The sequence below is a fragment of the Salarias fasciatus genome (assembly GCF_902148845.1).
Source record: "Salarias fasciatus chromosome 7 unlocalized genomic scaffold, fSalaFa1.1 super_scaffold_4, whole genome shotgun sequence".
Lineage (NCBI taxonomy): Eukaryota > Metazoa > Chordata > Actinopteri > Blenniiformes > Blenniidae > Salarias > Salarias fasciatus.
In genome coordinates this window covers 19,423,372-19,439,097 of record NW_021941229.1, presented here as the reverse complement: position 1 = coordinate 19,439,097, position 15,726 = coordinate 19,423,372, and the positions used below count along the sequence as shown (strand labels likewise).

The window sequence follows — 15,726 nt, the reverse complement described above, 5'->3', positions numbered from 1 at the left end:
TCCACTAACATGGAGTTGTTAGCATGTTCCATCCATTAACATGGAGCTGGTGGCATCAGTCATCCACTAACATGGAGTTCTTAGCATGTTCCATCCGCTAACATGGAGTTGTTAGCTTCTCCCATCTGCTTTTGAGAGTCACTGAATGAAGGCAATCAGTGGCAGGGTTTGATTGATAGCTGCTGTCAGCTGTGTAACTGCAATGCATGCCCATATATGGTAATGTAAGTTAGAGTGGAGAGAGGAGAAAATAAAAGTCTTTTTTGGGGAAACAACTGCTCCTTGTTCCTTTGCTGTTTGGCAAAACTGAACAAAGAATATCACGTTTGATAGGAAAATTTGTTGTCTTTCAGTTGGTGAGGCTTTCAGAGAGGTCAGACTTTTAGTTTGGACCGTAGAGGCCTCAGTTTGTGAGAAGCGCGAGATTTTTCCCCATCCGGCTCCATTATAACTGAGAGCAAAAAAAATGCAGAGCGCACACCTTTTCTTACCTGTGTAAACGTACATATATCATCATATTTTACCCACTTATGTTACATCATCTTGTTCGGGAGAACCTGCTGGAACTTTGCGTGTGCTCGGTTTGTTGATAGGGGTCACGGTTTAGCCGCAGTCGCCACTTGTTCGAGGTGCTGAAAAAAGGCGACTTTTTTCCTTTTTTCCCCATTAAAACGGATGAGGGCCGGAGCAAGGCAGGATTTCAGCATTCCAACTTTGAATGCTAATAAAATCCACACCGTTAGACTTTTGACAAAGTTGTTCACAAATTTTGGAGAGAAATTTGTCCTCTTTCACGTCGCGTGACTCTTATGTCTGTACGACAAACGGTCTCGGAGGAGATAATTTTTTTCGTGAGGCGTGATTTTGAGCAAAATAGGACTTCCTGTTGGATTTAGGTCAGGGGTGTCAGCACATGAATTTTAGATCTCGATGAGACGCGTGAACGTTGGTTTGATGTCTCTGCGACATTCCTGCGGGCTGTAGCAACTGTTTTAGACGTTTTTTGGGATATAGGTGGCGGTAGAGAGCCGATGGTGTTTGTTTTTGGATTTTATCAAATTTTTCGCCGGTCATGATGTGCGTGCCAAATTTGGTGAGTTTTCGTGCATGTTTAGGGGGTCAAATTGGCGTTTATTTGGGCGTTAGTATAATAATAGAGAACGAGAACGAGAACAAGAACGACAAACGAATGAAGAACAATAGAGACCTTGCCCTCCGGGCTCGGTCCCTAATAATGATTAACTCGTACTGTACCAGCATATACTCATATTAGGCTCAATTTGATCATGTAAGTATTGTGTTATCAATCAATCAATCTTTATGGGCTCTAATTTGACGGCGCAACTTGGCGATGATCAGCGGCGGAGGCAGCGCATTCCTATTTTCGACAGGCGCAGAAGAGGGTTTCTGGCCGGTCCGCTGCACTTGCGCCGAGATGGGCGTGGCGGCGCACCAGGGGGAGTGGTCGACAGAATCAGCTGGGCGCAGTGAGAGTTTAGTGCAGAAGGTGTGAGCAGGCTGGGGAGCGGAGGATCTGATGATACTGACAGCTTGTCAGTGTCATGAAAGATACACAGAATCACTCATGAAGCACATAATTGTTTTTATTATCTTCTTTAGCACTAGAACATCCAAAATGGTCTGGTTTGGGTTTTTGGAATTCAAATAAATCTGTTAAAATAATTCCCCTGTCCTCTAATTCTTTGACTTTTCCTAAATATGTGTCTTGTATGTTTTTCTGAAGCAAATAAGGTCCTAACAATGACACAAATAATATTACAAAGCATTTATACCTCCAAAGGCCAACAGTGGTCTCACAGACTGCTGATAAAAAAAGACGCACTTCATGGGGCTTTTTTTTTTTCTGCTATTGATTTGTTTTGGTTGATGCGCGCATCTGAACAGGGGGCTAGCTCTGACAGCAGACAATCAGACAGACGGCCAAAAATATCAAGCAAATCCCAAAAGAAAGACAATAAAAACAGGCATAAATAAGAGATATAAGGTGGAAGAAGCTTCAGCAATGATACAGGAGGTCAGTGAGGGGGAGTCGGATGGCGGAGACGTGTCGGACATCAGCGATCTTGACTGGAGTGAAGAGGAGGAACGTTCTGAATCAGAGTCAGAACAGGCACGCGCCAAACAGCGAAACAAATTTAATCCTGCCCCAAAAATACCCGATCGACCTCCGGCTGCTGTACAGTCCAGCGCAGAACCCGCAGTGGCGCATGAAGCGCTCACGCGTCACCTCCAGGTATAGAGAATTACTGTAGGCTACTGTCAGTTTACAACTAAATAATTATAACATAAAATGGTGTAAAAAAAACAACAATTAATGTATTAAAATTAAACACAACAGTGAACACGGTAGTTGACAGCAGGAGCACTGGCCCAGCGACTCCAGGGGTGCCAATTACAGATTCAGGTAAAATATTATATTCTCCATCAAAGTGCAGCAAACCATGTATTTTTCGTTTCCAAAAATTAATTTTAGAACGAACATATTTTCTAAATAAAAACCTTTGTCCTGTCAAGCCTGTAGTCCCAGAATCAAATGAGCAGAGTCAGGACGGTACCGTGTGGGAAGGTGTCCGTCCTGGTGCGCAGCCGGGGAGACTTATTTTACTCATTTTAATATGCTTTTGATTATTATTGACGGTTAATAATACAACTTTTTTATGTGTGTTGGTGTGTGTGTGCGTGTTTATCAGGGACATAAGTGCGCGGAGTGTCAGTGAGAGGTACGCTGCGCAAATGCGCACTGTAAAAAGTTAAATAAATTTTTAAACCTGATTTGAGGCATTGATAAAGCAGACATGAGGCATTAAAATGTTTGCTGATCCTCTTGACTTAATATTTTGTTTATTTATCTTATTTTCGCGCTAGGTTTCGACCGCTGTCGATCTTCCACAGGCAAAGAACCAACAAAAAAAAAAAAACACACAAAAAAAAAAGAGAAAGAAAGAAAGAAAAGACAAAAGAAAAACAAACCACACGCGAAAATGGTTTCAAGTGGATCAATGTACAATTCGGCCGGGCCCAGAGCAGGATACGTTGTCTCTACAGAGCTGTGACACCAACTCTGTCATCATGAATGAGTCGAAAATGAGGGACTCTCCGCTTTGCGTCGCCTCATTCATGCATGAACAGTCTCTATTTTGTGCTCAGAAGATCTCTCAGGTCATTTTGAACCGGCTTAAAGAAAATCCTTCATATGGACAACCAGTCCGTTTGTCACTAGAGCTGACCAACACACTCCACGCAATGACAGCGGCTTCATTCAGTTGATTGATCTGATTAAAAAAATAAAATGAACATATTGCAGGCGCGGAAACTATGTGGATCCCGCACGGCTGTATATGCATGCGTTGAACAGCGTAAAAAGCAGGTGAATCATCATTTCTACCTGTGATTTTGAGGAGGAAACCCACACGATGTCAGAAGTTATTTCACACCATCGGACCAAAACACGGTAGTGTGTTTTATTGATCTTGCATCTTGTCACGATGCATTTGCTACAGCCATGCACCTGTTAGTTTGCCTTGTCTTTCTTTGTGAATAAATAGTGCCGTGCGTAAAAGCACGCACTGTATGTAAAGACCTCGGCGGAGCCGATCGGCGCTCTGAAAGAAGTATTAGCTTGTAAATGTGTCTGCATTGTTATTTCATTTGTCTGGTTCCCCAAGCTCTTCAAGAGATTATTTATTTTAAAATACCTTCATATACATTGTTGCTTCACTATGGTTTAGTCACTATGGTTTAGGCCAGGAAATAAAATGTATTTCACCATGTTAATGAAGCAGTGTCCTTTGCTGCAGTGCATTTGAAAAAAAAGGAGAGGTGTTCATTTGATTGGTCAAATTACTCTCAGCTGGGTTAAACCCACTTTCTCTCCTCCCTCTTGTGCCACCTGCGCCAGTGGGCGGGATGGAGGCGTGACTGCGCCTGGTTCACGAAATTAGGACAATTTTCTGGACACGCCCCACTGACTTTATCCGCCGACGGCGCACTTTGCGCTCCGCTGACAGCGGGCGGATTCGGCGCAGTCGACGAAGTTAGAGCCCTATGTGTTGAACATCTTTCATATTAATTAAAACAACACAAAGCACTTTCCAGAATTTAAAAACTTTGCAAGATAAAACAACATAAAACCAGAAGGACCATCCCTCCCACCCTTTGTCTTTATACCAACACACACCCACGCACATGCTCACATGTGCACACACATTCAAGACTAACAGTAAGGAGGCATGGCATGGCACAGATTCAGAGACAGTGAGGTCTTTGTAGTTGGGTGTTTTATGGTTCCTTAACAGTAAAAATTTTGATATCTCTTAAAACCCACGCAGATGTCCAATTGTCAGTTCAGACCAAAATAGTAAAACCACATTGCTTAGGTTTACTCTATGAAAGGCATAAAGTACCTCTATACATGTCCACAAACTATACATTTTATTTTGCATTGAAGTGTTTCTTTGTTCGTCTCAGAGGATGTCATGTCTTTTGGCTGCATGTTGAATTTCCAAATTTCCCACATTATGTAAATCACACTTGTGTAAAGCCAAACAGCTGGACTCACTGTTTACTGTCCATGCTGTATTTTTTTCTATTAGTTCACCTGGACTCAATGCAATGACAATAGAGTTGGCAATACTCTTGAAAGATGGACTGCCTCCATACTGCAAGCAAAGCACAGGGTGAAAATAAAGCATTTGGGGTTAAATATCAACCATGTATGGTGTTGCAGTGGTGGCCTTCAGGAAACACTGCCTAATAGATGCATGGAATGGACTTTGCTCAGCAACTATTTCATTGATAAGGATAGCCGCTTGTTCAGTGTTTGGTGAAGCAGAGACAGGGAAATAAAAATTAGAACACCAGATACAAACATGGGTCTTGCCAGTGAAGTCATAAGTTTCAGGAATGTATTTTCATCCGATCTGCATGGTATCATACAAACACATAGACTTAAAAAGTCATGAGGCTGTAGACTCTGGAGCCAATAGAGGTCCACACTCTGAATCTCCAGCTCTTTTCCCCTTTTTCATTGTGTCACCCCTTCTAACAACATCTTACTCTGATTCCTGGAAAATGAATGCAGTTTCCTTCCCTATTCTGCATATTTAACCTTTGATTTATAACACACAAATTTAATGTGAGGTTAAAACTCTGAAATTATGTTCCGTACCAAATGACAAAGGGAAATTAGCTTCCAATTACTGAATATTCTTCTGGGCCGGGCCTGCCCCGACAGATAGGTTGGACTTCAATCGCAATTGGGCAGTTTAGTGTTGATATCAGCTGCCAACCAAGAGCTGACATCCTTATCGAGTACGTTTTCAACACTAGTGTGAGTGTTGGTATCTCTGGAACATGTGGGTATGTTTACTTGTTTACACCAAGTAAACTTGGTGTACTTTTCTCAGGGACAAGTGTCACAATGACCTGAGGTGCAGTTAATATATTTGTTTTATGGCATTAGTGGTAATTAAAGTGTAGATCCAACAGACGGTTGTGAAAACAGAGTTAATCTTTAAAAAAACACCCGAGTGTGTAAGTTATACAGATACATAAATCATTCAGTGATCATGATTAGATGAGTATTTACTGAAGTCAAAATGACATTTGAGGACTTTAAATGTTTCAATTAGCTCTTTGTTGGAAACTATCAAACAGCAGAAGGGAATTTATCTTAATCTTTCCAGCTGTTGGGAAAAAAAAGAAAATTCTCTCTATGAATTGTTTCTGAAAACACAGGATAATCAGATATGTTCATAAATTGTGATCACATGCAGTGATTTTTTTTTTTTTAAATGTGCAAAGGATGATTCCACTATATCGGCCATATCACACAGCGATTTGTTCAACATTGGAGGAAGCTTGGCCCAAAAAAAAAAACAACTGAAATCAGGATTATTATGTTTTATAAATGTGAAGGAGTTTTCAAACCATTAGGTTTGGTGCTAGATATGCGTTTAGCTGTGGTCCTTGTGTTAGACTCCATCTTGAACAGCGGCCAGGCTGCAGGGCCACAAGCAGCCTGGCTGAGGGTTCATTCTTCCCATGAGATTTCCACAATGACTTTGAAGTTTGGGTAAACTCTGAGGAGATGTTGCAATTCCAGTTCATTTTGTAAACAGACATGCAGAAGGAGTGACATTACAATATCAGCTTTACTGAACACGCACATTAAACAGTTCTAGTGGGTGAAGTAAGCGCAGGTGCTTCTTCACACTACTCCACCAGATAACAATATCTGTTTGGTATTTACTCATACAGCCATCTTTTGTTTTATTTTATAAACTCAGATAACATTTTCTATAATTTAGATAACTATTAGCCCATAGAGTAACACTTTCCTATATCTTTCAACGGTGAGAAACCAATGTTTTTTTTTAGTTATTAATCTCTTATTTTAATTTCTACCCAACAACAACAAAACCTGCTTCCCCCCCCCCCCCCCCCCCCCCCCCCCCCCCCCCGGATTCATTATAATGGTGAAAGTTCCTTTTTTTTCCAACACAACACAATAACTGTAGTTATTTTTGGACACAATACAGAGGCTGTTCTTGCACTTTGAAGCTGTAGAACTCATTTACTCACAGACTGGTTTTTCCTGGTTAGCTAAACTCATGACCTTCACATTTAGGAAGTTTACTGAGTTTCCTTGAATTTCCCAGTCTGCAGAACATTAAAACCACGCGGTTTTCACTCAGGCCTTTTTAATCAACTCCACTTAGAGTCGGTTGAGTTGTTTTTGTTATTTCTTTCTGCGCTTACAATTTTACATTGCGCGCTCAGGATTGTGGCACAAACATAATTCCAGAGTCGGCGTCAAATGTTCCCGTATCTCCTAACCTCTTGTGTAAAATACATGTGATCAAAGCAAAATATACGACCCCAAAACGGCAGTTTTAAATATCTTAAACTGTAAGAATGACTTCCCTGGACTCCTCCTCCTCTTTCCGGGTTGTATCTTATGACCGGTGCGCTCCTTCTCTCCTCACCGGGGACGCGGGGCGGAACGGCTGACGCACCGGCGCCCGCTGAGCTGGACGATCATCTTTCTCTTCTGTCTGCACAACAATAACTTTGACTCAACTTAGGGACGATGTTGCGCTTCAAGTTTGTCTTGTGAGCTGACGTGCAGTCTGGAACGCGTTGCGTAAAATGCGTAAAAGCCATGTTTTGTTTTGTTTATTTTATCGGTAAATTGTCCCCACATGTGGAAAGCGCGTTATTATCGAATCGTTTCAATATATCATTATCTAATCATGTGATCAATCTTTAAGACAAGCAAAAAAAAAAAAAAAAAAGAAAAAAAGAAAAAAAAAGGAATTGCATCGTTCACTTTGATGTGAATGACTCTTGGGAAACTGCAGCTGCACGTGGAGTAAGGTGAGTGAATAACACGCTGCTTTATTTAGATCGTTTTAGTCATTCATTATGCATCTATTCTTACCTCACATTGGAGACACGATGTCAAAAAAAAGATACAAAACAGTTTATTCATCCCTTAAAGTCAGCGCGTGTCTGTGTGCCTTTTTTTTTAAGTATGGTTGTTTCCTTTTTATTGCACTCCTCTCTTTTGTTCACCTCTTGTCCTAAAATACTGACCACAGAGTCACCGAGAGGCAGCGTTTGCTGTAAATACCCAGCTCTGTTTATTCACACCAAGTCTGATGAAACAATTCAGAACAACAAAAACATGAATTAAGAAAAATAAATGTCAGTAAACTTCATACTTGACAGTCATGTTGGACTGATTATGTTATTAGGCTTTTAGACTGGAAGGTCATTCATCTGCTTGTGACACAAATATTCCATACTGTACAGAAAAATAAAATAGCTTTATGAAATTTGAAAAGATTTAAGTATTTAAGTGTGTTCTTCACGTTAGCCTGTCATAACCTGGAACCTGTTGTACTGCTGCTGTGACACATTAGCCAAGTAATCAGCACCATCTGATAACTGATTGACTCACTGACTTACTGGTACATTGTTTCTTTAGTGAGCTGAAATAAATGGTGCACACCAGGCGTTTGAGTCTGTTTGTTAATGTCAGTGTCAACTTTATTTATATAGCACATTTAAAAAGGCCCATGGCCAGCCAAAGTGCTTCACAGTACAGAAAAAAAAAGACAAAAGTAAAAGAACAACAAGAAGGAAGACGGTAACAGTGAAAGAGAGGGCGTACTGTCCAGTGGAGGCTCTGCTCAGCTGAAGGCCAGGGTTAACAGGTGGGCTTTTAGCAGTGATTTAAAAGCATAAAGGCTGTCCGCAGACTACTGCGTGGGGCAGAGTATTCCACAGTCTGGGAGCCACGACCGCAAAGACTCAATCTCCTCTAGTTTTTAGGAGGGATGGAGGAATGTCAAGGGTCAGCTGGTCAGCTGATCTCAGGGCTCTGGAGGGCTGATGAATAATCCGGGGCCAGCCCGTTCAGCCACTTAAAAATGAATAACTTTTGGGTCAGCTGAAGTCCTACATGCACATTGTCGGCCTGTCTTTATTACTAAATTATGACTATGACTATGATTAGTGCTATTATTACATTTCAATTGCACTCATTAAACCATTGTGGAGCTGCGTCCTGCTCCCAGTCAGCATTAAAGTTCCTGAAGCTTTTACTGCTATGACGTCAAACTCCTCTCTACTCCGGGAGGAGCTCACACAGCCTCCCAACAGCAATATAAAGCATGTCTGATTGTATGATTAGCTCAGCCTGTATCCACTAAAGCCTTGCTGCACCAGCATCCTTAAATATATTCCAGATCACATTTATGAGAGTGATGTGCTTCTGTTCACACGTTGGTGGTTTTTCCCCAGCCCGCTCATTCAGCCCCTTTAAGTTGTCATTTATTCGTGACACTGAGTTCTTCCTGTGAGAAAGTACAATGACGGTGCGGGAGTGTCTGGGGTGGAGCACTGGCAGTGGAATGCAGTGAACTTAAGTCATGTATGATCAGTCTTCCACAACACACAGCTACACACACGACACGGCACACAGCTGTTCATAAAGACATTATCAATTTTTTAAAAAATACACAAGTGGTGTAGTATTAATGTCTCACTTAATAGCTACAGTGTGTGTGGATGATGGATCGATAGATGAAAGAAAAATAACATGGAATTTGTTTGTTTTTTTACTATATATAGCATATGTAACAATTCTCAACTCATAATGAAATTTCACGACATATTGAGCTATGAACTATACCGGATCATTGTTTATTTAAGAAGGTAAGTCAAATTTAATGACAACTAACTTCCTATTTGTGATCTACATGCACGGCACTAACATTTTTGTGTAGGATGTGGATAATTACACTTTGCACAAATTCACCTAAACTGTTTTCTAGGAATGACTTGTAAAAATATTAAAAATAATTTCAAACATTTATTGAAAAGTTGGAACTTTCTTGTTCTTCTTTTTTTTTTTTTTTTTAAAGAAGGATTTATTGTCTTTGAGCATGCACTACGAAGTGAGATTAACATGCTCTGGACGTCCCTCCACTTTCTCAATTGCCAAAACCAGACGTTCAATAAGTGACTAGTCGAAGCTGGCTATCAACCCGAGTAGTTCCTATCTTGATCAATGCACGTTCAGATAAAATGGGACGTGTTTGGAGTGTGTGACCAGTTGCAAACATGGAGAAACTCTGCACAGCAGCTTTAGTTTAGCATAGTTTATTTCGAGCACTCGACAACATGTGTACAATTTAAAAAGAAGGGAGAGAAAACTGAATCAACTGATTACTACTAGAAAGGCAGTGGGAAGAAGAGACCTTATTGAATCCTATCCTAAGTTCACCTCAAACAACAAAACCAAAGCGCACATGAAATAATAGACCAAGGTGTTATGTCTACGGAGGCGTTACAACAGTTAATCACAAACCACAATAACAATATGACAACGATAAAAATAACATACCAGTATGAAATAATACCGCAAGGTAAAGAGAAACAGCTACTTGAATGGGAAGAACTGTCACATGTCAATATCACAGTGTTAATATACTCTGTCATTATACTGGGACCAGGGCATATTTTTTAATAAAACGGTTTAAATCGGCAGTTTTTTTCGATGAATATCCAGGCTGCTCCAGTCAGAGTCTCACTCCACATACGGACAGGAAAACTTTTGTGAATGGTACGGAATTTAGGCACAGTGAATTCTCCATATCCTCTCAGGTTATGAGTATTCTCCAAAACAAACAGATTGTGAGTGTGTTCTACAAATCCTACATTGTAAATAATCTGCACTATTCATTTCTGTAAGGTGACTGAAGGACTGATTGTCATTTACAACGGAGGAGCAAATAGTTGTTCTCCATAAATATGAAGAAGTCAAACATATTATCCAGGCCAAAAGCAACACTGTTGCTGCAGCAAAAGCCTGGACTTCACCGACTCTTTGTGAGATTACTCATTATTAATATTAAAACAAATCATGATGGGACAGTGCTCTGATCACTGGATTTCACTGACATTTTAGGTAGACCACTACCTCAGTCCCCTTCAGTCCCTTGTATTTTCCATTGTGTTCTTTTGAGGCTTGGGTTAGTCGCTCGGCGTAACTTAATTTATCCTGCAAAAAAAAAGTTAACCAGCGTTGTAGGACAGAAAACCCAGGGTTAATCCCTGAAGTTAACTTGACAAGAGAAAACGCAGCTTCACAGTTTACATGAGCAAAATTAGCAGACGTCCAACACTTGTATCTGTTACATAATGAAACCAAAACTGGTGTTTGTTTGATTTGGGCTTACTGCTCCATTCCATTGTCTGGCAAATGGATTAAAACACCATGATGTGCCCAATCAAAAAAACATTTTTGAAATGTTTAAATGCTTTGTGTATTCTTGATAACCCGCCTTTCCAGTTCCGCGCATGTTGATATAATGCTGTCATGCAAGTTTGTCAAAACCTGGCTCGATTGTACGACCTTAATCCCACTATAAAAACAGTGAGCAGGATTACTATTGCAACAACGCATCATCAGTAGGGTAAAACTAACCTGTCTCACGACGGTCTAAACCCAGCTGTGTTCCTTGATAAAATACTGAACAGTTTTACTTCTAATAGTTGTGGCGCCTGTCTGAGTAAAGTCGGTATAGTACTCTTATTGTTGTGCTGTTCTAATAGATCATTTGTGTTTGTAGTTTGCATGTTCATCCTGTGCATGGGTGAGTTGGTTAGCTGAGAAGTAAAGTTTCTTCCTTCCGCTCAGAAAACCAAAAAAACAGGGGGTTTTGTTGAATTGGTGACTGTAGGTGTGAATCAAACTGTGCTTGTCTCCTTCTCTCCTCTCTCGCTTTGCAAACCGAGTCAGGGAAGCCTGTTTCTTTTTAAAAAAAAAAAATGTCAACGACCTCTGGAAAGCTGCCTGATCATTGAATTTTATCTTAATTTTGAGATAAAAACAAATGTGATACATGGGAAGGTGCAAGACATTTTAAAGGACCATGAAATCAGCCCTTGTCTTCAACCATTACCAACTGGGATTTGCTCCAGGTCTCATGATCATGTCTTCTCTGTCCCACAGAATGAATAAAAGACGTTTATCAGCGAGAGTCAGAAGAAAGCGCGTCGTCTCTTCGCTCGTCGTGCTGCTGAGCGCGTGCATCATGCTGCTGCTCTGCGTCAAGTCCAGCTTCACCTCCTGGGATTTCCTGCCGTTGGTTTCTGGCCTCAGGACTTTCCAGAGGTACGACATCAACTGCTCGGCCATTTATGCGATGGACCCCGTGGAGGTGGGGAAATCCCTGGTCATCCGGAGGAACAGGGTCGTCGAGGATACTGATCGCAGTCTGGTTGAGCTCACCTCAAACTGCTCGTCATTCTTGGAGACCAGAGGTTATGGCAAAATGTGCTACTCAGAGGAGGAGGAAGACTTTCCTCTGGCTTTTTCTTTGGTTGTTCACAAATCCGCCTGGTTGGTGGAGAGAATTATCAGAGCGCTTTACTCGCCCAGTAACATTTACTGTATCCACTACGATCAAAAATCCCCTCCTCAGTTCGCCGCGGCCATGGAGGGCTTGGCCCACTGTTTGCCCAATGTCTTTATTGCCAGCAAGAGAGAGTCCGTCTTCTACGCGAGCGTCAGCCGGCTGAAAGCTGATCTCAACTGTCTGTCTGACCTCTTGAGCTCTGAGGTCAAGTGGAAGTACGTCATCAATCTCTGCGGCCAGGACTTTCCCCTCAGATCGCACATCGAGCTGGTTGCCGAGCTGCGGAAGCTCCGAGGCGCTAATATGGTGGAGACGTGCCGACCCACCGAGAGCAAGAAGGAGCGGTTCACCTTTCACCACGAGCTGCAAGACGCCAGCTACGAGTATCAGAAACTTCCTGTGAAAACAGACCGGTTGAAAAGTCCGCCGCCGCACGGCATCGAGATGTTCACCGGGAACGCGTACTTTGTGTTGTCCCGGGAGTTTGTCCTGCACGTCAGCTCCTCGGACGTAGCCAGAGATTTCCTGGCGTGGTCAGAGGACACCTACTCCCCGGACGAGCACTTCTGGGCCACGCTGGTGCGGCTGCCCGGCGTTCCCGGGGAGGTGCGCCGGTCCCGGGGCGACATCACGGACGCCATGAGCATGACCAGGCTGGTGAAGTGGCAGTACCAGGAGGAGCACCTGTACCCGCCGTGCTCGGGAACGCACGTGCGCAGCGTTTGCATCTACGGCGCGGCGGAGCTGCGTTGGCTGCTCAGCAACGGCCACTGGTTCGCCAACAAGGTTGATCCCAGTGTCGACCCCGTCCTCGTTCAGTGCCTGGAGGAGAAACTCGAGGAAAGACAGAAACTTTTCCTGTCAGTAACTGAAAAAGTGTGTCGGGAGATAAACTGAACGCTGCTGTCCGTCGACCAGTTACTCATCCCCCTGTTATGCTGCATGGATTATATATTTGGAGCACTTTCTTTTGTGTGTATCATGAATGAGGCCAAGTGTGTGTACTTGTGTGTGTGCATATGTGTGTGTGTGTGTGTGTACCATTCCTTCCAAACACGTACCTGTTAGCGTTAATTGGCTGCTCATATTAAATTGCACTGAAATCAGTATATTTTGTTTTTAAAGAAGTCACTTGAAAGGTGCTGATTACCACGAGTGAGTGATCTATAGAGACTGAGCCTAATCAGATTCACCTTTGAAGAGGTTAATGTTGAGTATTTGTAGAAAAGTCATTTTAATCTGTCTCAGGATCGTCGAATTTCTGCTCCTCACAGGTGAACATAACAGGAGGGTTAATCCACTGAAAGACGACTGTTATCAACGTTCCCATTCACTTTCACTCTGTGAATTTTTGCTGGGGTTTTTTCTTCTGACTTTGTCCTGAATTGAACTTCAGCTGTTCATCAGCATGTAATGAAAAACAGCGTTTTCACAGCCACTCTGTTTTTTACGTAGAATGTCTCAAAACATTTTGTTTAAAATGCCTTTTACCTCAAAGAGTCACATTGGTAAAGTGTTTGTTGATACTTATTTACCAGAAGGAACATTCTTGTTACAAAGATGTTTTCTTTAACTCCAGTTTGTGCCTTAATTGTCACTAGCATTACTTCTCTACTCAGGAAAAATCTTCCAGACTCTCTGTGAACTTTCTGCATTGCTGGGAAAAGGCCTAAATCAAACCACTCAGAAATAAACATTTGTATCAGTTTTGCACCGCGGACATGTGATTGAGTCATCCCAAAGTTTAGTCAAACATCCGTGGAGGGTTATCCCTGACCTCCACCAGCTGTGATTGCTCCAGTACCAAATTGAATAAAGCAGTATAGAAGATGGACGGGACAAATTCAGTCAAATGTGGAACATCTTTGCTTTTCTTTTATATTTTTCTGAGAATAGCACTTTTTGTTGTGTGTAATTACTCTGCAGTGACTTTAAAATTAGCTATGCTTACATGTCCAGTGTGAAGATACCAGGGATTTGTTAATCTGCCTCCCGAAACCAGGAACTCCTGCTGAAAATGTGATGAAACTTTAAACTACCAAACTTTAGGCTTTGGTATTTTGTATCATTAAATTATCATAATAAACAACGCTGTAATGTATTATTTCTCAGAATATAACATATAGGCTACTGCAATATCATCTGATTGAGTGAAATGCAGCATTAAGAAGTGAAACCAGGGGTGTCAAATTATTTTAGTTTATTCAGCAGCGGACAGAAGAATTCAAGATCAACCAGTTATTGAAATGATGCCTGGTGGGAGTAAAGAGGAAAGCCACAAACCTCTTCCATGTCCCTTTTCTTCCCATCTTGCGATCTAAACATCTTTTGGTCTTTCCATTGCATGATCTTTTTTTTTTTTTTTGACAGTTTATATCCAGTTATCCATTGAAGGTGGGTTTGTTTGTAGCCGTTTCAAAAGCATGGCTGTGGCGCTGAGTATACGCGATGAAAATATACAGTATATTTACACAAAAATAAACAAATACTAGTGAAAATTATGAGAACTACTCAACATAAAGGCAATTTTAATAAATATTTTATGGTACAAAAAAAAAACAACAAAACGGTTTGGCAGGCCAGATCGGGGCATCTTGCAGGCTCGTTTTGGCCCACTGTCTTTATGTTTGACACCCCTGAGTTACACCTGTTTGTGTGTCACGTAAACAGTGTCTCACTAAACATTTTTGTAAATTATTCCCTAAAAATCATCCTGCATTTGGAGGTTTCTTATCTTTAGTTTCCAGGAGAAAAGCAGGATGTAGTGAATGGTTCCTGGAATTACACCAAAAAGTGTAAAAGTAAAAGGCAGCATTTCCCCTTTGTTTTACAGCGTCTGATAGAGGAAGCACATTTGTTGATGATGTGAAAATCCTTTTCTGCTTTGCTGGAATGGGATCTGGTGACTGTCGAGGCCATTTGAGTTCCTGCGAACTCCTCATTGTGTTCAGTTAAGGTGGAAACAGCCTTGAGAAAAAGTGTCATTGTGTTATGAAAGAGGTGAGCATTGTCATTAACAATACTCGACCTGGCTTTGGCGTTTAAATAGTGTTCAGCTAAAGAGGCTAAAGAGGCCAGAGTGTGCTGAGAGTCTCTCCTCCTCACAGTCGCACCACCACCAGCCTGAAGAGCCACCGAGCTTGTGGCTGCAGGAGTCGAGGCTCATCAGAAGATGAAAAGATTTGAAAATCTGTCTAGTTTTGAGCAGCCTCAGTTTCCTGTTTCCGGCTGATAGGAGTGGTGCCTGTGCTTCTGCGACTCCAGCAGTGCCGCGTGGAGATGGTCTCACACAAACCCTACATAAATAAAGCTTAATTGAATTAAACAAAAGGCTGCAGTCGATCCATTTCACACAGAAAACAAAGCTGTTTATAATATAGGAGGAAGTAAAATGAGGAACAACAGGAAATGCAAAGCGGCGACTTGACTGTGTCGAAACTTTGACCATTAAAAACTCACCTTTTTCCCCCCTGTATCATGCAGATGGAGGAGGTGACTTTTGTATCATGTCTGGTTTCACTGATTTAGCCTTTTTCGGTGAGTGTGAATGGGCTGTTCTCGTGAGTGTGTGAGCTCTGAGCTGAATCCGCTAACTGCGCAGTCTTTACTTTTTTGTCCTGGGATTCAGCTCCTGTGACTTTCCCTCTGATAAAGCTGAAACAGAAGCTCGACGTATCGCCATGAGGCCTCTCGAAATGACCCAGAAATCAAATGCATGCGCTAAGTATGCATGCGGAGAATTGGCAGATGTATTAGCAGTGTTACTTCATGCCCC

At 41.8% G+C, this 15,726-nt stretch overlaps 1 protein-coding gene across 2 annotated transcripts; it reads left to right on the top strand.

The window, feature by feature from the left end:
* The first annotated feature begins 7,013 nt into the window (after positions 1–7,013).
* Positions 7,014–14,238, top strand: LOC115383498 (beta-1,3-galactosyl-O-glycosyl-glycoprotein beta-1,6-N-acetylglucosaminyltransferase 4-like). Of its 2 annotated transcripts, none has more exons than XM_030085697.1 (2): positions 7,014–7,398; positions 11,546–14,238. In XM_030085697.1, the coding sequence occupies exon 2, from the start codon at positions 11,547–11,549 to the stop codon at positions 12,846–12,848; it is 1,302 nt and encodes a 433-aa protein (XP_029941557.1). In that variant the 5' UTR covers positions 7,014–7,398; position 11,546; the 3' UTR covers positions 12,849–14,238. The 2 variants fall into 2 exon arrangements, with proteins under 2 accessions (XP_029941557.1, XP_029941556.1); XM_030085696.1 differs by lacking the exon at positions 7,014–7,398 and adding an exon at positions 8,999–9,243.
* Positions 14,239–15,726: the final 1,488 nt, after the last annotated feature.

Excerpts from the sequence above, each read along its gene's own strand:
- LOC115383498 (XM_030085696.1), top strand. The coding sequence starts at position 9,128 with ATGGAATTTGTTTGTTTTTTTACTATATATAGCATATGTAACAATTCT. Across the intron at positions 9,244-11,545 it reads ATCATTGTTTATTTAAGAAG|AATGAATAAAAGACGTTTAT; the intron begins GTAAGTCAAATT and ends TCTGTCCCACAG.